Below are 22,352 nucleotides of genomic sequence, written 5' to 3' on the forward strand. Positions count from 1 at the left end.
AACAGAGTGCTCAGTCCTTAAAGATGACCAAGAGCCATGTCATACTGATACAATAATCCAAAAGAACTTTATTTTTCTTGAAAAATAAGAAAAGTAGATTTCTTTGTAAAAATAAATGTAGAGTTGTCCATATAAAGATACAGAGCATGATGTGACTCGGCGACGGATTTTACTTCGCGTAATCGTTCTCCCCTTTTTCCTGACCCCTATTTCCATCAGATCGAGGACGGTGAGCACCCCTATTTTCACTACTTCGAGGAGTGTTCTGTCCGCGGACGTTCCGTAAAATTGACCCCTTTTCCGGTCCCCAAGTCATATTGAGTGACCCCACCGGGCTATAACAACAGTAAAATTTCCCTGAACAATCTGAAATTCATATCACTCTTACATTTTGGGGGAGGATAAACTGCAGAAATAAATTTGTTAATTTCGTACAGCTAGAGGTCTATGCAAAAAAGGGAGATTTATGATATTGCATCTGCTTTAAACTGTACATTTTAGTGGCGTACATCCGCTCTGAGCAGTGGAGGATGATATAGCAGTTAATTAATATAGGTCTATTGCCTTAATTGATAAGTAAATAAATAAATGGGGTGCCCCATATAAATGAACATACTTGGTGATGACAGTCAAGGCCTCCCACGATTTCTATTTTTTATTTATTTATCTTTTTTGTGACATAGATTACTGTCTGAATATCAATTAATAATCTTCTCATATTGATTATATGATATGCTTCGGTTTGTCATATTTTCAAGCATTTTTTGCTTACAACGGCAATGCATCATCTGCTATCGATATGCCTTTTGATTATTTAATGTACAATATAATTGTTATATTTATGTTATATTATACTGTTATGTAGAAGAAAAATAAATAGATTTAGAATTGACCATGCTTCAATTTACAAGCGCAGCGAGCCAGAAAATACTCATGGTTTGAAGACTAAATTAGCTGTCAAACAATTATTCTTTCAATGTGCGACCAAGTTATATGAGAGACTAAAATCCTTTAAAGGGGAAGTTCACCCTGAAGAAAACTTTGTTGTAAAAATAGCTTAAAAAATAGTAAAAAATATTGGTGAAGGTTTGAGGAAAATCCGATAAAGAGTAAGAAAGTTGTTAGAGTTCAAAATTATGGATTTGTGACGTCATAAACGAGCAGCTGCCCCATGCGTTATGTAATATAAAATGTATGAATTTCAAATTTTGTACTTAATTTTGTTTTCTTTTCATGATCGGATGTGAAACGATTTGTCTATTGATATACAAAAGTTACAGTCAAAACCATTTTCAATTTTCTGAGAAAATGACATTTCGTTAATTTTTTTACCATTCGCTATGTAGGAATGCTGCTCGCATATGACGTCACAAAGCAAATAATTGAAATTCTAATAACTTTTTAATTATTTGATGAATTTTTCTCAAACCTTCGGCAATATTTTTAATTATTTTTTTTGCTATTTTTACAATAAACTTTTTGTCAGGGTGAACTTCCCCTTTAAATGTAATGCTTCTATTGCGAGCGAGTCGAGAATGAAAGTCTTGGAACAACATAGCTTGTGTGAAAACAGAAAAATCAAAGAAACAGATCAACGAAAGTTTGAGAAAAATCAGACAAATAATGAGAACGTTATGAGCATTTGAATATTGAGATCACTAATGCTATAGAGATAGCAAATTGGCAATGCGACAAAGATGTGTGATGTCACTTGTGAAGAACTCTCCCCATTACTTTAATAGACATTTCACTTAAATTGCCTCTTTTATCACATCTATCCATAGATCATGTGTAATATAAGAGGGCATGTAATACAGATTTTTAAAGAATACATAATATGGATAAAGAGTTTGTATCACCATAAGAAAAAGCAAGAAGAGACATTTTGACTGTATTTTACAGTCCATCAAAGGGAAAGTGACATCACACATCCTTGTCGCATTGCCAATATAAGGATCTCCATAGCATTAGTGATTGCAATATTCACATGCTCATAACTTTCTCGCTCTTTGTCTGTTTTTTTCAATTTTCTTTGTTCCTATTCTTTGCTTTTTATGTTTTGATACAAGCCTACTTGTTCCAAAGGTTTCATTGATATTGGGCATATTCTTAGAGGAAAAAATAAGGACCAATTATATCCAGCCTTCGCCAAAATTACCATGCAGTTGGGGAAAAAATTCCCTTTCCCCCAAATAGAAAGTGCCCTATTGCAAAATTATATGTGCCCTTTTTCAAAATAAAATAACCTTTTTGAAGTAAAATCTAAAACATAATAGTTTGAAAAATCACAAATTTTGGGGTCCGCGCTTCGCGCTCGCATCAATTATAGTATTGTATTCTTGATTACAAAAGTGCTTAGAATGTCAAAATTTCTGGTTGGAATATCACATATTTTGAGCTCGCAGTCCTTTTAATTTTCATTTTCTGGTCATTAAAAATTCACCTCGGGCGTTGCACTCGTGTCAATCTTTAAGATAGGCCTACACATCTTTTTCATGATAACAAAAACAATATTTCATCAATTAGAAATCACTTCAAAAAGGCCTTTTTACTCAAATCAATTATTACAAAACACACAACAGTTTCACAAGTAGGATAATCTCATCATGGTGAAAATATCCGTTTGCATCAGAATGACCATTTGAAATAATTATAAATGCCCTTTTGGGGGCTTTGCCGGCCCAAACGAAAATACGTTCCACCACCCCTGACTGAACAATTATTTAGGCGAGTGCGAATCGTGAGCGGGACAAATTCGAGACGTTTTGAAAATCATGAAAAGGATGAGTAATTTTGGATCTTGCTTGGTTAATAATTCAAGCGCAATACGGGAGCAGATTTTTTTTAGATATTGTTATCTGAAAATGGATGATGATTTAAATAGAGCCATGCAACCCAGTCATCAAAGTAGGGCTCATCTGGGCCCCATATGGGCAGCTCATATGGGACCTATGGGCTTTGCGTCATCCAAACCATCAGGGGCCCATATCTGCCATGTAGGTTTCATATCGGGAAAATCTGGTCAAGCCCACATGAAACCCATGTAAACCCTACATGGCTCATCTGGCATGTCTGGGCCCCATATGAAAACGATACTGTGTTTTATATGGGTCCCATATGGGCCCCATGCAGGTTCACGATGTTTTAATCAATTAAAAAAATATATTAATTTGTGTCATTCAGGGGACTTTACAACCCAATGTTCTAATCCCTATCGTTTTATCATATCATGTAATCCTACATTACAAAACACACAACAGTTTCACAAGTAAGATAATCTTATCATGGTGAAAATATCCGTTTGCATCAGAATGACAATTCTAACCCTAATTCGTAATCCTATCTTAATCCTATCCTACACCTAATTACTGGATCTTGTTATTGATTTCTATATATATAGAGCGAGTTTGCTATGACAGGCTATGGTTGATAACAATTTTCAATATTTAACCTTGGAAATTTTCTCCTGAAATTGAATGTTTCGATTTTTAATTCTATAGTAATAAATTACATGCTTTTCTGAAACTTTTCATGGTGGAATCCTTGCATAAACATAAACATATTGTTGTAGCTGCAGGGGCGGATCCAGCCTTCGCGAATAGGGGGGGGGGGCCGGAATTTTTTTTCAGCCACATTTTCCCCGATCGGCCACTCAAAATTAATTTTTGTTTGTTTCTTTGAAGGGATAGTTCTAATAGTCACTTAGTCACTAAGTTAGATATATATATATTCATATAATATCAAAAGCCTTATTTCAAAAAAAGTGCGAGCGCGAAGCGCGAGCAGAAATTTTTTAATATATGTTTTGATCTGATAAAAAAGGATCTGTTAACGGCAGCTTGTTAGCCATGAAGACGTTATATATTTCAACTATCAAATAATGCGAGCGCAAAGAGCGAGCTGAAATTTTGACATTTTTACCTGAAGAATGAAAAAGGATAATTATATATCTAATTAATAGATGCGAGCACGAAGTGCGAGCAGAAAAATTCGAGATTTAAACCTAAAATTGAGATCCTCTTTTCATATTTTTTTAATCATGAAAGGGATGAGTAATTGGAAATCCTCCTATATTAATAATGTGAGCGCAAAGAGCGAGCAGAAATTTGGACATTTTTACCTGAAGAATGAAAACGGATAAGTATATCTAATTAATTGATGCGAGCACGAAGTGCGAGCAGAAAAAATCGAGATTTAAACCTAAAAATGAGACTCTCTATTCATATTTTTTTAATTATGAAAAGGATGAGTAATTGAAAATCATCCTACATTAATAATGCGAGCGCAAAGAGCGAGCAGAATTTTTTTAAACTTATTTTTGATGTACGTTTTGATCTGATAAAAAAAGGATCTGTTAACGGCTGCTTTTAGGCCATGAAGACAAATGTTAACTGATGCGAGCGCGAAGCGCGAACTGAAAACTTCGAGATTTAAACCCAAAAGTGGAACACTCTATTCATATTTTTTAAATCATGAAAAGGATGAGTAATTGGAAATAAACGTACATTAAAAATGAGAGCGCGAAGCGCGAGCTGAAAATTATTGACATTTCTAACTAAAGAATGGAAATTCTAAGCTTTTTTTGTAATCATGAAGAGGATAAGTATATAACTAAACAATTGATGCGAGCGTGAAGCGCGAGTGGAAAAAATAGTGCGAGAGCAAATCGCCAGCAGACAATTATTGATATTGTGATCTGAAACTGGATAATGATTTAAATAGAGAACCAGCTGCGTATCTGAAGAATGTGCACTCGCATGTTTTAGATTTCGACCGTGACCTAGAATTTGGTATTCTAAATTTTATCTCTCTTATCATGAAAATCAGTAAAGCGAGCGCAAAGCGCGAGCTAAGAAATATATGATATTCTGATCTGAAAAGGGGTCAATTTAAGCTTTGTATTTCAAGCACTTTGTGGGTAAATTGTGAGGTGGATATGGATCACAGTTAAAAAAAAAGAGCTGATATGTTTCATTATTATTACTTTGAGTTTTGACATAGGACCGGGACATTCTATAAAGACATTATGTCATAATATGAAAATGATGACTATCTTCCTCTTTTGCTTCCAAAGCATGAGAGCGCGAAACTATACCTGAAAACTGGACAATTAAAGCAATTTGTAATTATGAATATGATGCATGAGTTAATATCTTTCAAAAATCAATGCGAGCAGAAATTTTTGACAAACTGTCATCAAATGGGGATTTTAAGTAGTTTGTTTTAGAATTGTTATTGAGACATACATAACTCACCAACAAAACATGAAAATGCGAACGTGCAGCGCTAGCTGATACGTTTTGACAATCAGACCTGAAAAGGGATATTTTGATAACTTTATGGAATACACGAAAGTAATAGGTACCTGACAAACAAATATTGCGAGCGTGCAGCGCAAGCAGAAATTGTTAATATTCAGACCACAGTAAAACATTTTTTTACAGAGCACTTTTTTAAATTTCAATTTGTAAATCAAACAAAATAATGAAAGTTTCCGAGCTGAAATATGTTTGTGTATAATGACTTCAAAATTTGATATTCTAAGCTCAATATTGAGCTAAAAGGCAATGCGAGCGCGAAGTGCGAGCGAAAATTTTACATCCCAACATGAAAGATTTGTTAAAATTATTTTCCAAGTCTTCCCCCATCTTGTTTTATTCACTCGTCTTCCTCCTCTTACGTTTCCCACTCTTTTTTCCTCTCTTTTCCCTTCGTTTTCTTTTTTTTTCTTTCTTTCCCCTTTTTTCTTTCTTTTTGCTCCGCCAATAGGGGGGGGGGGGGCCCGGGCCCCTCGGCCCCCCTGGATCCGCCTATGAGCTGTATTAGCTAAAATTTTGGTCATTTACTGTTGTATTGAATATTCATGAGTGCAGTCCAGATCGATCGATACTAATGATGCCACATGGCCCATATGGGGCCCAGATGTTTTTAGTCATATGGGTTTCAAGTGGACCAGCCCATATGGGGATTACATATGGGACATAATGGCCCCATATGACCCACATTAAACTCATATGCGGCCCATATTGGCCCAGATATACTTTGCTGCCTGGGAGGATGCGTATATGTGAACAAACATAAGCGCGTGTTTCAGATTTGGACCTCGAACTTGGGTAATACGGTACATTTTTTATCATGAAAATGAATAAAGTGAGCGGGAATTCAAGCGCGAGTTTAAAAATTTGTTATTCCGATCTGAAAAAAGGTCAATTTATATTTAGAACACTTTGCACGAAAATTGTGGGAGGGATATGGATCGATCGCACTTAACAAAGAACATATTTTGAGTCTTGACGTAATTATATAGGACCGGGCCATTTTAAGTCGGACATTTGTCATCATATGAAAATGATGACTATCTTTGTATTCCCCTACCTATAAGCGCAAGATGAAACTTGTCGAAATTCTATTCTGAAAAGCGATATATTTAATTATTAGATAAATATCTTATATAAGTCTAATGAGCGTGCGAAATCGGTTAGCATTACTGCCTGAAAACTGGACATTTCAAACTTTTTGGTAATTATGATGCATGAGAAAATATATTGATACAAACGCAAATCGCGAGCCAAAGTTTATGATAAACAGAACTGTCACGAAAGGGGGATTTTAACTTGATCGCCAAATCAAATTTTGGGCTCAGAAAATGTTGAATTTCCGACCATTAAGCTGACGTTTTTACAGAGCACTTAGAAAAAAGATCAATTTGTAAAATCACACAAAATAATGTTTTGTATATTGACTTCAAAACTTATTATTTTAAGCTCCATTTTAACAAGATATTTAAAACCCCTAACAGGCCCCTAACTTCCCCTTATCTTTTGTTTAACTGTCTCTCTCTCTCCTTTTATTTTTCCTCTTCATTTTCTCCTCGGTTTCCCTTCTTTTTCTTTGTTTTTCTTTCTTTCCCCTTTTTCCCTAGTGGTTCCGCCAATAGGGGAGGGGCGGGGCCCCCGGGGCCCCCTGGATCCCCCTATGACGAAATGAAGTTTCAGAACAAAAGACGCTTACAAAAAGGGAGTTACAACAAAACGAAACAAGAACTGAGCCGTCAATATTGTCCATTGAAAACTCATGCACTCATGGCTCGGGTTGAAATGAAAAGCGAAGAAGCTAAGAACTTACCATGACAGACACCAGTATAGTTACCAAAACGCAGACATAGCCTTAAATTGATGAAGTTGCAAAGGAAACGATTACAAATTTGAAGTATGTAGCTTGCATAAATCCTAGGGGATGGGGAATATACATCTTCCACTTTCCATAGGGGGTGACCTGTGCCACCACCCCCATCCCACATACACTTACACATTTCAAGACAAAAACGAGATATTCTAATTATAAAAGGTAGACTTATACGGGGTGGATTCATCTTTAAATGCTGGGATTGTTCTTAAATTGGTCCAGTTTCGCATTCTAATTAACAATTAACGCTAGATTTTTTTTTTTGGGGGGGGGCAGTAAAAGGGGCAGAGAAGCCTCACTCCAAATCTCGATCCAAATACACCCACTCAATTTCTCTTCCTTATTAATAGTGGGTCTTCCCCTCAATCTAGTTTCTATGCTTTGCTGATAGGAAATTATTGTTTATTGGAGCATGGCTTATGAAGTATTTCGATACTATACTTTTCCCCTGAACTCTACACAATTACAGATTATTTGTTAGCCTGACAAGCATTAAGTTGAATAGCTTATTGTTTATTTTAATTTGTTTCTAATTAAGATGTTCCAACTAAATCCATCACATTTATAAGGAATTTCATACACCAACACTAGGGTTGGGGGGGGGTTGCTAGTGGTGCTTGCTGTGGTTTCCATGGTTTCGTCCAAATTTAGATCCATCGAACCTTAAAAAGTGCATCTCTATGTCAAATTATTTTTCATCTTGTATTTCTTTAAATATTTTGTTAGAAATTTAAAGGGGGGAACGACCGTGCCCCATGTTTCATGGATTCCAAGGGTGTAGCGGGGGGGGGGTGCATGTACGTGTACCCTCCCGCTGAGGCAGAGGAGTTCCGACACTGGCAAGAAAAACTAAATTCGCATCCTTTCTTCTGCTTTTAATAGCTGAATTTTTTTCCAAACCTTATTTCCACCCCCCCAAGGCATGCACGTCCCATGGTCAAGCCACCGCCCCTGATATGACATCATCAAAACTGGTTTTTGAAGGACCTTTTAGAAAGCTGTTATTGCCATTCTTTTAAACTTAAATCATTTCCATTTCCACATAGTCTCGTATACAGGGGTCAATTATGAACTGCAGATAAGCCATGGCTTGTCAGATCCGACTTTGCTGGTTTTTGGTGTTCGTTCTTCGAGTCACCAGTCGTCGATACGAGATGATGACGACGAAGGAACCTGAAAATGATCCGACGTCTACTCGGATCGCATGGGTTTTCACTTCGGAAAAGTGCGACTTCGATGTTATTGCCAAGAGGGCCGACTGCAGGCAAAGGGGTCTTGCAAAAATTCCTGATGATTTGCCAACCGATGCGCTCCATCTTGATCTGTCCCTGAACAACATCCGTAGTCTTAATAATGTGTCTTTCACCAGATACACACTCCTCCTCTTCCTTGATCTCTCAAAAAATGACATCACTACAATTCAACCTGAGGCATTCAAACCACTCGAGAACCTGGCCACCCTTGATCTAAGTGACAACCCAAGTTTATCATCGATCCCTTCTTTACAATGGCTTCACAAACTGGAACTTCTTTTACTTAATGGTTGCAATTTCACATCGCTTCCAGACGAAGTTTTGGGGATATCATCCAAGTTTCTAAACCTCGATATGAGCTACAACAATCTCGCATCGGTCAACGTAACAATTTGCAGCGACCTCGTACTGCCTGATCTTAACATCGGTTACAATGGAATTGAAAGTATAACCCCTGAGACATTTGCCATCCTGTGTCCTATAGACACTATTGATATGCAGAACCCGATCACGTCCATTGATCCTGCAGCCATCGCGCCATTGAATGCCCAGAACCTGGTCGTAGGTGCCTTCCCTACGACCAATGCGGTGTTGACTCAGTTGTTCCAAGGTGCGGCGATCTCCAGCATCAAGGAAATTTCGATCATTGGAAGTGGCTTGGACGCCATCATTCCAGATTTATTCAGTCCCCTCTCTAATGCCTCTCTCTTCGGTCTTGACCTATCTTTTAACGACTTCATTTCATTGAACCATTCCATATTCTCAAACCTAACCACTCTTCACCGGCTAAGTCTGAGTGGCAATTACATCAGTGAGATAGAGCCAGAACACTTTGCAGGAATGAAAGAACTGAGGATTCTCGACCTTGGATATAATGAAGTTCAAACCATCAACCCGAAAAACTCGACCTGGGAGATAAATTTACATGAGTTATATTTACTTGATAATAGTCTCATTCACATAGCTTCCTTTAGTTTCAGTGGTTTGAATACCTTGGTGCTCTTAGACTTGTCCAACAACGAAGATCTATCTTCTCTTGAAATTGGAGCTTTTGACGCGCTTGAAAAATTGAAGATACTTGATGTGCCGGGCTGTAAACTACTTGACATGTCACTATGGGCACCTCTCCTGACATCTTTTAATATTCGACAACGGGTGCCTTATTTTGGGGATGACTCTTTCATACCGGGTGAAACTTTCAAAACTGCACCATTGCTCGAGTTTATTGACATGACGGGATCTATAATGTTAGTCAACAGTTTATGGGATTCATCAAAGAATTTATCCCTCTTTAGTGGCTTGACATATCTTCGCACTCTGTTCCTCGACAACAACCCTCTAGGTGGTTTTCCGGTAGGTGTATTTTCAAACCTGACTTCCTTACAAAAACTCTCTGTGGTAAAATGCGAAATTCCATTCCTTGAAATGGGATTGTTTTCTGATCTGAGATCCCTGAAGGAACTACATTTGCAGCAGAATTACCTGACACATCTTTCGTCTGATCTTCTCCAAGGTTTAACAAACCTTCTTGCTCTGCATGTCGATGATAACCACCTTAGCTATTTCTCCGAGGATGCCTTCACAAAAATCCCTCTGCTGACTACGCTCACCCTGACCAACAACGATCTAACAGCCTTCAATTCCAGCTCGTTCGATCCAGTCATGTCCACCCTGACAGCAATATCCCTTGTTAATAATCCTATAGTCTGTTCTTGTAAGATCAGGTGGATGGTCGAATGGCTTAGAGGAGATATCTATCTCATAAACGCTGATCAAACCTACTGCTCATCGGCGTCTCTTGATCCTCTGAAACAAAAGCCCCTGTTGACTTTCCAAACTGATGAGTTCTGCAGCCCAAACACAACTCTCATCAGTCTGCTCATTCTGACTGGGATTGGAGTAATCATAGTCGCCTTGATGATGTACAGTAACCGATGGGCCTTGAAATACAAAATTTTCCTCCTAAAGCTCGCCATCCTGGGGTACGACGAGATGGAGGATGCTCGTGGTCACGACGAATTCACGTACGACATCAACATCATGTGCGACGATGAGGATGACCAGTGGATGAAGGATCACTTCAAACCACTCATAGAAGAGAAGCTACCTGACCTTAACAGGAACATTTATGGCGATGAGGATCTCATCATCGGCATGCACTATCTCGATTCGGTCCACTACATCGTCGAGCGGAGTTATAAAACTGTTTTGCTGTTAAGCAGAAATGCTTTCCAGAACAACTGGTTTCTGGTTAAATTCCGGATAGCTTTAGATCACGTTAATGAGTCCCAAATTGAGAACATGGTGGTGGTTTTCCTAGAGGATATCCCTGATGCGGAGCTGCCGTTCTTGGTGAGGCTCTTCCTCGGTGATCATGGGACCTACCTCACTTGGTCGGAAAATGAAGAAGAGCAGGAATACTTCTGGACCAAATTTGTCAAACTTATGAAAGTTAATAGAAGATCAAACCATATTATACCTCCAGAGTAGTGTGTTTTTTAGCCTGGCGAAAGTTTGGCTAATTAGTGCGTATGTAATCAATGCATATAACGAGGGCAGCTAGTGGAACCGAAGGTTACTTTCCCCCATTCATGATGACGATGATACTGATGATGCTAAATGATTACTCCTGAAGACGCCAACGTAATAGGTCTACTTAGTTGCCAAAAGTGCAATTAGTCATTCACATATGCACGGAAAAGGAATATATGGTGTAACGTGAAGATCGTCTACTACCTGACTACTACTAAAAAGGGGCCTACTGCCCTAGTCGCCAACTACTACTACTACTACCACTACTACTACTACTACTACTACTACTACTACTACTACTACTACTACTACTACTACTACTACTACTACTACTACTACTACTACTACTACTACTACTACTACTACTACTATGCTTCTGCTAATATACCACTACTACTACTACTACCTACTATTATGCTTCTGCTACTATACCACCACCACCACTACTACTACTACTACTACTACTACTACTAGTAGTAGTAGTACTACTACCACTACTACTACTACTACTACTACTACTACTACTACTACTACTACTACTACTACTACTACTACTACTGCTACTGCTACTACTACTACTACTACTACTACTACTACTACTACTACAACTACTACTACTATGCTTCTGCTAATATACCACTACTACTTCCTACTATTATGCTTCTGCTACTATACCACCACCACTACTACTACTACTACTACTACTACTACTACTACTACTACTACTACTACTACTACTACTACTACTACTACTACTACTACTACTTCTACTACTACTACTACTACTACTACTACTACTACTACTACTACTACTACTATTATGCTTCTGCTAAATATACCACTATATCAGACTATTACATGATTACTAGGCCTTCTCACCACCAGTATTTTTTCTAATTTACTACTCCTAATTCTTTATACTGATATAGATATTTCTCAATGACCACAATCACCTTTGATATTTAGGAAAAGGTGAACACTAATGCCATGGGAGCATAAAATGAATTAAGTGAAATGATTAAACTACAAATTAAACATGACACCATAGTAAAATAATTGCTTGTTTGGTTCAATTCAACAGTGCTTTTATCAAAATCTCTCTATACAGCATGATAATCCACAAAGAAGTATTTGACCAAAAAGTACCTTAACTATAAAGTAAGTTGCATAAAGATGTCCAATATACATTGGAAATATTTTTTTACAGGTATATAATGAAAGAAAGAAAGAAAAAAGTTTTTACCTGAGAAAACTCTGGTAAAAACTGTAAACTAAAGTTAGTCTGATTTCTGCCATTGACTTTAACACAGGGCAAAAATTCCAGTTAAAACAACCTGATTTTTCTCAGGTAAAAAGTGTTATGTAACGGGCCTCAGAACATACTATTTACAAGATTTTAAAGACATTATCTGGTATTGTTATGCAATATACATTCTAAATAATTATGGTTTTAAAATATTCGATGTGCTATATATACTGGTAGTAAAGTTTTAATCCAGTGCGATGGATATTGACTTATGTAAACGACCAGGGGCCCGTTGCATAAAACATTTTACCTGAGAAATCTCAGGTTGATTTTACCGGAGTATTTGCCCTGTGTTAAAGTCAATTGCAGAAATCAGACTAATCTTAGTTTTCAGTTTTTACCAGAGTTTTCTCAGGTAAAAAGTTTTATGCAACAGGCCCCTGATGACTCAGTGTCGTTATTATGAAACTTTCTGTAGAGAGAAAGAAACAAATTCCCTAAAGCACAATAGCAGTATTTGGTTTCCAACTTTTGTACACATAAAAAATCCAAACCTTAATATGTTTATTAGAAGACAAAACAGCAAAACCGATTCTTTAATTTAGTCGAATTACAAACTTGACACTGGAGGAAGTACTTTTGTGGCTTGACTTTTAATTTGTAGGTCCATGCTCATATTGACACACATAATAAAATTGGAGGATAAGATATTCATGTATAATAATAATTTGGCAGGGAAGGATGTCTGTAAATAGCTAAAACTATTTTTTTGAATTTCGTTATGTTTGGTTTTATTTTTTATTTATTATTTAATTTGATTTAATTTTATTATTTTTTTTTTTGGGGGGGGGGTCTTCAAAAAGTGAAATTGAGAAAATTAGCTTATTTCAAAGAGTAATTCTTCTTCGTTTTCTTTCAATCTTTATTGATCACAGTATAAATCAAACAAATCAACAAGCTATATACATGATTATAGACAAAGCAGCACTTAAGTATGTACAAATTCTTCTTCATATTAGCACAATGATATTTCAAATTGAGAAATGTAAAAAAAAACGAGAAAGTGGAGTTTATGTAACATCATTTTATTTTCAATTTTCACTGAAATTGCACGTGTGCACATTATCAGGCGTAAACACAGAACTAAAAACTGTTTTTGAATATCGTTTATAAACATTCTCACCGAATTTCTTCGATATTCAATAGAGAACCTGTGTGGGTTATCATTATTATTAAGTTAATGCAAAAGCTTAGGATTTGCTTTTTCAAGCTCAATAAAGATCTCAAAATCGATTTTGGGCGAAAAAGAAAGATGATATAAAATGATCACATCCCGTGCTCTATAAAAATAAAGATTTTCAACATTTCATACTTATTTGATTTCCCGCATTTTTTGTTCATATCCTCTTTCAGTTGGAGTGGCTTTGCCCATTAAGACAATACTCATCATAACTATTGAAAATACACAAGCAGGATTTGTTTGAATATCTCTTTATTGTGTGTTTATGATATCAAACAATGAGTCGTTGATATGTACGATTGGGTCTATCAATTCTAAAATGTCCAAGTTTCGATATCTGCATTGATTGCATACAACTACATGTACATCATGGTCATATGACTTGTGTGTATCAATTAGTGTGAAAAAATATTGTCAAGAGAGAGGCAGGCCTAGGTGGTAGCCCTGAGGGGGGGGGGGCCAAGTGGAAGAATAGGGAGATTCATGGAGAGAAGGGGGACTGAGTGTCGAGAGAAAGAAACGGAGATAGATAGATTGAGAGAGAGAGAGAAAGAGAGGGGGGAGTGGGGTGTGGCCACTGGGAAGGGAAGGGGAGGCAATTACAAAGGGCCCCTTTTATTATTTTTTGTGCTATTTTTAAGTGGGACCCATTTTTTTTCAGTGGCGTGTGGTGAGTTCTGGATCTGCGCCCTGACTCCCGGGGGTGTTACACAAAGATTTAATTGTGGCAGAGGCGTAGTTAGTAAACATTTTTGAGGGGGCTCGATATGGCTTATCGCATAGAATTGATAACAAGTTGGGAGCGAGCAAAACTTCAACATTTTTATTACAAAAATCCAAGTATGTGATAGAGTTTGACATTATATTCAGAAATAATATAATATTTCACCCTTATTCCTTCCCCCCCTCCCACTTTTTTTGGGTGGGGGGGGGATCTGTACGCCAGTGAAGTGTGACTTACGGGGTCGTACTTAAATTCTCATTTGCGTGCTTTATGAAAGGCATCACTTTGGTCTGTCATATGCTATGAATGACAGTCAATGGCGTTTATTCCTAGTGTGAGTATTAGAGAGAAAAAAATCTTACAATATAATGAACAAATCATCATCAGTATTTCGTCAAATAATTCACGATTGCATGCATAACTTATATAAAAGTACAACAAAAAGAAAAACACAAACAAAATCAGTAACATTAAAATAATGTCATAATTCCAGTTGAAATAATGGATAAGTGCTTTGGTGCTTAAAAAAGTATATTTGGTCAAATTTACTTAAATAATCCCATCATAATTATACACTATTAATATATATATATATATATATATATATATATATATATATATATATATATATATATATATTAATGCACACCCTTAATGAAAATATGACTACCTCAAACTTTGGGCCTCGTCAGTCCTGCTTCATGATTATATAGCCATGTCCACCAACCCCCCCCCCCCGAAGTGGTAAAATTGAAGAAAAAAAATGATAAAAAATAAGGCCGCCAGTAAAACATTATAAGATAAAAGGCAAATATTTGGTTCGATTTTTCAGCTCGCGCATCGCGCTTGCATTATTCGGTGAGATATGTTTCTTATTCACGATTCACTAAAAGCAGTCCTTAACACTTAACAGGTCACTCTTCAAGTAAGTTACACATATTCAGTTCGCGTTAATTCCTAGTTGAATATGCCTGTGCATCTTTTTAACGATAAGAGAACTGCTCAGACTGCCTTAAGGGCAAGACCACCCAATCAAAAAGTTGATTTTAATAAAAAGAGAAAACTTTAACTATTAAAGCACTGAATAATCGAAAATGGATGTAGGTATAGGATATTTATGCCATCTTAAAAAAAATGCCAAAAATTCCCCCAAAACCCAATATTATATTCACGTCCTATAGCTTGTCGGTATGCAGATGAAGGGTCTTTGTCAAATCATGTTGTAAAAAATGAAATATGTACAATATTGATTGAGTAAAAAACAAAAGAAACAATGATAGAGGGACATATCTGATTCTCTGCATATTTGCATACTCCTTTTGTGAATAGAACTGTTAAGAGAAAAATAAGCAAACATTTTGATTCATCGTATTTTAGATTTTTTGTTTATTTTACATGAGACTTTTTAATGATATTTTCAGCATTATGCTTGAATAATTTATTTCTGTTTATTCCAATCATCATGCTGAAGGGATGAACTTGACCTTAATCTTAATATAGGCCTAGGCCTACATAAACAAACTGAACTTGCGCCTTAAAGGCTTGGTCCAGGCTGGATCGAGATATTGATAGCTCCATAAGAGTAGGGCCTACAATTCACAAAGCAAAATGCTGAAAATTTGATCCTTTAAAAAAAAAATGCATTATTCCGGTGCCAAAACAATTCCAGGAATGTCTTTACAAATATTCATTAGGTGGGCTGACCATATATCCCTACTTGTTCTTTAATTGAAATAAAGTTTATCAAAAAAAAATCTACCAAGAACAAAAACGATTAGATTGATAACTGATTAAGTGCAGTAGTTATTTATTGCTGCAACTTATTTCATCATAATGGAAACACGTCATTGACACATGAAAAAAATGAATATTTATGATTTCATGAAGAAAAGGGAAAGTGGGGATGTGATATCATCAGCCCACCTAATGAATATTAATGACGATGTGCATATAGGTGTTTTCAATTTCATAAAATATTGCTTAACTTTAAAATTCAATAACTTGTTGTTATCCGATTTTGATGAGATTTTCAGCATTTTGCTTTGTGAATTTTGCTCTATTCTTTTAGACATATTTTCAGCCCGGACCATTCCTTAATTCAATTAAGCTTTCGCGGCCGATCCTGAAAATGTGGATGAAAATATTTTCCACATGACTAGCAAAGTATAGATTGAGCCGACCCTGGATAATCTATGTTCTATATCAAAGTGAAAAAAAATGTGGTAACGGTTATTCTATTCAACAAAACAGGAGAACTGATGCCCTTTAGAAATCAGCGCCAAAAATTATCACAAAGTAAGCTTTCACATGGCTTCCATTTTCATTTTCCCCCAAAGCCTATAGTAATCACTTCTAAAAAGGTTTTTCTGAACTAATTTCATGAAACAAACAACATCTTCAGGCAGAAACGTAATCTGATAATGAAAATATCTGTTTGCCCCAAAATTCCATTTTTAAACATAAGCGTTGTGGCCCAGTGGATTAGTCTCCGGACTTTGAAACAGAGGGTCGTGGGTTCGAATGCCAGCCATGGCGTAATTTCTTTCAGCAAGAAACTGATCCACAACGTGCTGCACTCAACCCAGGTGAGGTCAATGGGTACCGGTAGGAAGTAATTCCTTAAAAAGCTGTGTGCGCTATGAACGCCTAGTTAAGCCGGGTAACATAGGAGCGCCTTGAGGAGCACCTAACAAGGTGGATTATGTGCGCAATATAAATACCCCGTATAAGTGCCATTTTTTTTGGCCCATGCACTCTAAATTTCAAGGAATTCAAATAAATCCCGATCGGCTGTGAATAGTGACCAGCCAAATTTTTAATTCATTATTTTACATGAAAAGATGGAAGAAGAAAGAAAATAAAATATTAAGAAAAAAAAAAAAAAAGGAAGAAATAGAAAAAAACGGAAGAAAAGAAAGAACAGTTAAGGATATACGAAAAATTAGTAAACAAACTGCAATATAACGATACAGAAAAATGAATAGATAAATTAATGAGTGATTCTTAACAAGAAAGAAGTAATATAAAAAAAACCAACAACGGGGGGGGGGGGTAAATTTCAGTTTTCACCAGAGCCATTTCGAGATAAAAATGCAGTCTAAAAAAATCTAACGAGAGAGGGTGCTGCGCACTTATATATATATATATTAGTCGCCAACAACGGGAAATTTTTGGAATTTCGACCAATCCCTCACTATTGTTGTTGCTAGTCAGAAAAGAATATCAAGAGAAAACGGCTGTACATAAGACTATTAAACATAAGCTGAAAGTGACGTGGCTGCGATTTACGTGGAATTGTCAGGAGGAAAGGAAAAATTTACATTTCTTTTTTGATGATTTGACAGCAGCATCATGCTTACAAAATTTGAGACGAAATCTGCAAGGGTGAAAGGTATGCAATGAAATTAATACTCACGTATTTGACTGTGCAATTCGTGGTGGAATTGAGTGTTATGACAGCACCCCCAATGTGCAAAGCGCAGCTGGTTCTTTGCAATGTCGGGCTCGGGACTGCCGATGTGCCGTGCCATGGTCCATTGCCACGCCCGCGCTCCCCGCGCCGCCGTCGCGCATCGTACCGGCGGAGCTGAGCTTAGCTGCTAGCTGAGATCCAGACATATTATTTAGACTAATAATCAATGTGTGCCGTAATTTTACCTTCATTATTTTGCAAAGTAGGGAACATATTACAAAAATTGTAGTTGCTTAAATATGAGATATATATGAATAGTCATACTCATCAGCGTTCTCGCCAGGATTTTTCTTACGCGTGTCGTAAACCCGCCGATTCGATGGTGGCCGATTTTACACGTGATGTTTTGATTTTCACATGCGCTTTGATGATTTGATCCCGGTAAAGTCAAGTTTTATTGCCAATCCGCGAAGTTCGCTGTAATAATATTGTTCTAATCGGCGGCGCACACGCCAATACCTAACTTAAGCTTACAGTTGATATCGGCAAAATATTGAAATGTTAAGTTGCTGTTTATCTAAAAATCTATGGGGCTTTTTGTCTGGAAACGTTTTAAAGTGTTTTTGAGGTGTATTGACTTAAAATATATTTCGTTATGGACTCCCGTTCTCCGAGAAGAAATATAGATCACGCATCTATCAGGTCATGTTTTAACATTGTTTTGAGGTGCTTGAGTTGAAATATATTTGATATGCCTTTCGTGACGGACTCCCGTTCTCCAAGAGTAAATATAAATCACGCATTTTTCTGACAACCGCGGGGAAGAAAATAGAAGTCACAAACATCTCAGATTAATGAAAGATCGATTAGGAATGTTTTTAAATTGTTTTGAGGTCCTAACGAGTTAAAATATATTTTATATACCTTTCGCTCTCAGAAATAATATTCACTCATTTATTCTGACAACAGCGGAAATAAAGATAAAAGAACAGAAGTCACAAACATCTAAGATTAATGAACGATCTATCAGGACATGTTTTAACATTGTTTTGAGGTGTTGATGAATTAAAATATATTTGATATACCTTTCGGTACGGACTCCCGTTCCCGAAAGGAAATATAAATCACGCATCTGTCAGGACATGTTTTAACATTGTTTTGAGGTGTTTGAGTTAAAATATATTTGATATGCATTTCGTTATATACGGACCCCCGTTCTCAAAAAATAAATATAAAAGACTTATAAATCATGCATTTTTCTGACATGTCTGACAACCGCGGGAAAGAAAATAAAAGAAAATAGAAGTCACAAAAATCTCAGATTGATGAACGATCAATTGGGAATGTTTTAAAATTGTTTTGAGGTCCTAACGAGTTAAAATAGATATTTTATATACCTTTCGCTTTGAACTCTCTAAGAAAAAAATCACACATTAATTTTATTCTGACAACAGCGGAATGAAAATAAAAGAACAGAAGTCACAAACATCTAAGATTAATGAACGATCTCTCATGACATGTTTTAACATTGTTTTGAGGTGTTGATGAATTAAAATATATTTGATATACCTTTCGGTACGGACTCCCGTTCCCCGAAAGGAAATATAAATCACGCACCTGTCAGGACGTTTTAACATTGTTTTTAAGGTGTTAATTATTTAAGATATATTTGATATACCTTTCGTTACGGACTCCCGTTCTCCGAGAAGAAATATAAAGCACGCAATTTTGTGACAACCGCGGGAAAGAAAATAGAAGAAAATCATGAAGTCACAAACATCTCAGATTAATGAACGATCGATTAGGTATGTTTTAAAATTGTTTTGAGGTCCTAAAGAGTTAGGATATATTTTATTTACCTTTCGCTTTGAACTCTCTCAGAAATGATATTCACACATTTATTCTGACAACAGTGGAAATAAAAATAAAACAGAAGTCACAAACATCTAAGATTAATGAACGATCTATCAGGACATTTTTTAACATTGTTTTGAGGTGTTGATGAATTAAAATACCTTTCGGTACGGACTCCCGTTCCCGAAAGGAAATGTAAATCACGCATCGATCAGGACATGTTTTAACATTGTTTTAAGGTGGTCGCATTTCATAAGTTGGGTATGCAAAAAGGGTGGCGTATGAACAATTTTCGGCACGGTGCCATGGATAAATTGTTGCTACATCACAGCATCTTGACCAAATTTATTGAGTAATATCTCATTTTGAAGCTAGAACTATAGGCTAAATATATTACTATGAATTAAATCGATACAATATCAGGAACAAAAACTATAGCACATTAAGTTAGAAGTAACAGGGGTGGCGGAGCCGGTGGATGTGGTAAATGATAAAATATTAATTAAACCTAATTAACAACTTACTATAATATGTAATATGACTGTTATCCTCATATTTTTGGGTGTTTTAAAGCAGGGAACAACTAAATGTCATAAAAATTTGACAATTTTGAAAATATGCAGCAATGGAATACATGTGTATGTCAGCTCTGATCTGCAACCTAATCAATTAGTAAACCGGAGAGATTTGGTTAATTATCTAATTTGTAATCTTAATTTTTAGTACAAATGTTGTGTATCATTGCAACAAACATTTCTACCCATGATATTGTCATTTTGCCAAGCATATAAATACAGTGACAGGTATTTTGGGGGCAAAAATGTGAAATTAAATACTGTTAATTAATTAGTATAATTAATATGCATACAATAATAGATAATTATTTGATTTTTGGTACAGATTTAATTATTGATGTTTAAAGACTATAACTGCAAAATACTAGGGTGATCCAATGTTGCATTAACTATTGACACCATTTTATATGCAGCAGGTCCAATTTGAGAAAAACACATTTCAAAATTCACATTTACATTGACGTCTATGTAATAATTAGCTGTTAATTAGTCATTTTAAGGAAAAATAAAGGTATTCGAGACTTAAAACTTTTTCATTATTTAGAGAATGGTAATAGCTATAACATATCAAAAAATAAAATTTTTGACCATTTTCACCCTGTTCGCGAAATTGGACCACCTTATGACATGCGACCAAGTGTTAATGATTTAAGATATATTTGATATACCTTTCGTTACGGACTCCCGTTCTCCGAGAAGAAATATAAATCACGCAATTTTGTGACAACCGCGGGAAAGAAAGTAAGACAAAATAGAAGTCACAAACATCTCAGATTAATGAACGATCGATTAGGTATGTTTAAAATTGTTTTGAGGTCCTAACGAGTTAGGATATATTTTATTTACCTTTTGCTTTGAACTCTCAGAAATGATATTCACACATTTATTCTGACAACAGCGGAAATAAAAATAAAACAGAAGTCACAAACATCTAAGATTAACGAACGATCTATCAAGACATTTTTTAACATTGTTTTGAGGTGTTTGAGTTAAAATATATTTGATATGCATTTCGTTATATACGGACTCCCGTTCTCAAAAAATAGATATAAATCACGCATTTTTCTGACAACCGCGGGAAAGAAAATAAAAAACAATAGAAGTCACAAACATCTCAGAATAATGGAAGGTCGATTAGGAATGTTTTTAAATTGTTTTGAGGTCCTAACGAGTTGAAATATATTTTATATACCTTTCGCTCTCAGAAATAATATTCACTCATTTATTCTGACAACAGCGGAAATAAAGATAAAAGAACAGAAGTCACAAACATCTAAGATTAATGAACGATCTATCAGGACATGTTTTAACACTGTTTTAAGGTGTTGATGAATTAAAATATATTTGATATACCTTGGTACGGACTCCCGTTCCCCGAAAGGAAATTAAATCACGCATCTGTCAGGACGTTTTAACATTGTTTTGATGTGTTTGAGTTGAAATATATTTGATATGCATTTCGTTATATACGGACCCCCGTTCTCAAAAAAATAAATATAAATCACGCATTTTTCTGACATGTCTGACAACTGCGGGAAAGAAAATGAAAGAAAATAGAAGTCACAAAAATCTCAGATTAATGAACGATCAATTGGGAATGTTTTAAAATTGTTTTGAGGTCCTAACGAGTTAAATTATATATTTTATATACATTTCGCCTTGAACTCTCTAAGAAATAAAAATCACACATTTATTCTGACAACAGCGGAATGAAAATAAAAGAACAGAAGTAACAAACATCTAAGATTAATGAACGATCTATCAGGACATATTTTAACTTTGTTTTAAGGTGTTAATGATTTAAAATATACATGATATACCTTTCGTTACGGACTCCCGTTCTCCAAAAATAAATATAAATCACGCATTTTTCTGACAACCGCGGGAAAGAAATAAAAGAAAATCATGAAGTCACAAACATCTCGGATTAATGAACGATCGATTAGGAATGTTTTAAAATTGTTTTGAGGTCCTAACGAGTTAAAATATATTTTATTTACCTTTCGCTATGAACTCTCTAAGAAATAAAAAAATGAAGCTACAGCCAAAGCAAGTGATACCTCCTTCGTCATAAGGTACATTGCGTAATACCTTGGGCATGTTGGGTGAAGCAGCCAGATCTGTCATCAGGACACTCGACAACAAATAATCTGTCAAGATAATCTGTCAAGATTTGCTGAACTATAAAATCAGGTAAACATGAGATAAAAATCGTTTCTCTTGGGGCTCATTTGGGCAGCCACTGAGGTCATTTTAAAACATGAGCCATGTGAGCGATTGCTTTGGGTGGTGAAGGACATTTCATTGATTTTTTTTCAATCAGCGATTGTA

At 35.8% G+C, this 22,352-nt stretch overlaps 2 protein-coding genes across 2 annotated transcripts in view; both read left to right on the top strand.

Moving 5' to 3' along the window:
* Nucleotides 1–8,174: 8,174 nt before the first annotated feature.
* LOC121420842 (slit homolog 1 protein-like) lies at nucleotides 8,175–10,968 on the top strand. The gene has a single exon (XM_041615465.1). It carries the CDS (start codon nucleotides 8,271–8,273, stop codon nucleotides 10,926–10,928), a length of 2,658 nt encoding a protein of 885 aa, XP_041471399.1. The 5' UTR covers nucleotides 8,175–8,270; the 3' UTR covers nucleotides 10,929–10,968.
* A 6,445-nt stretch (nucleotides 10,969–17,413) lies between these two features.
* The window catches only part of LOC121420436 (coatomer subunit alpha-like), a 38,019-nt gene continuing 33,080 nt past the window's right edge, over nucleotides 17,414–22,352 (top strand). Inside the window, exon 1 of the mRNA XM_041615071.1 lies at nucleotides 17,414–17,571. Coding sequence (XP_041471005.1) covers nucleotides 17,532–17,571 — 40 coding nt within the window. The 5' untranslated portion in view covers nucleotides 17,414–17,531. The remainder of the gene's footprint in view (nucleotides 17,572–22,352) is intronic.

Source organism: Lytechinus variegatus, chromosome 8 (genome assembly GCF_018143015.1).
Source record: "Lytechinus variegatus isolate NC3 chromosome 8, Lvar_3.0, whole genome shotgun sequence".
Taxonomy (NCBI): domain Eukaryota; kingdom Metazoa; phylum Echinodermata; class Echinoidea; order Temnopleuroida; family Toxopneustidae; genus Lytechinus; species Lytechinus variegatus.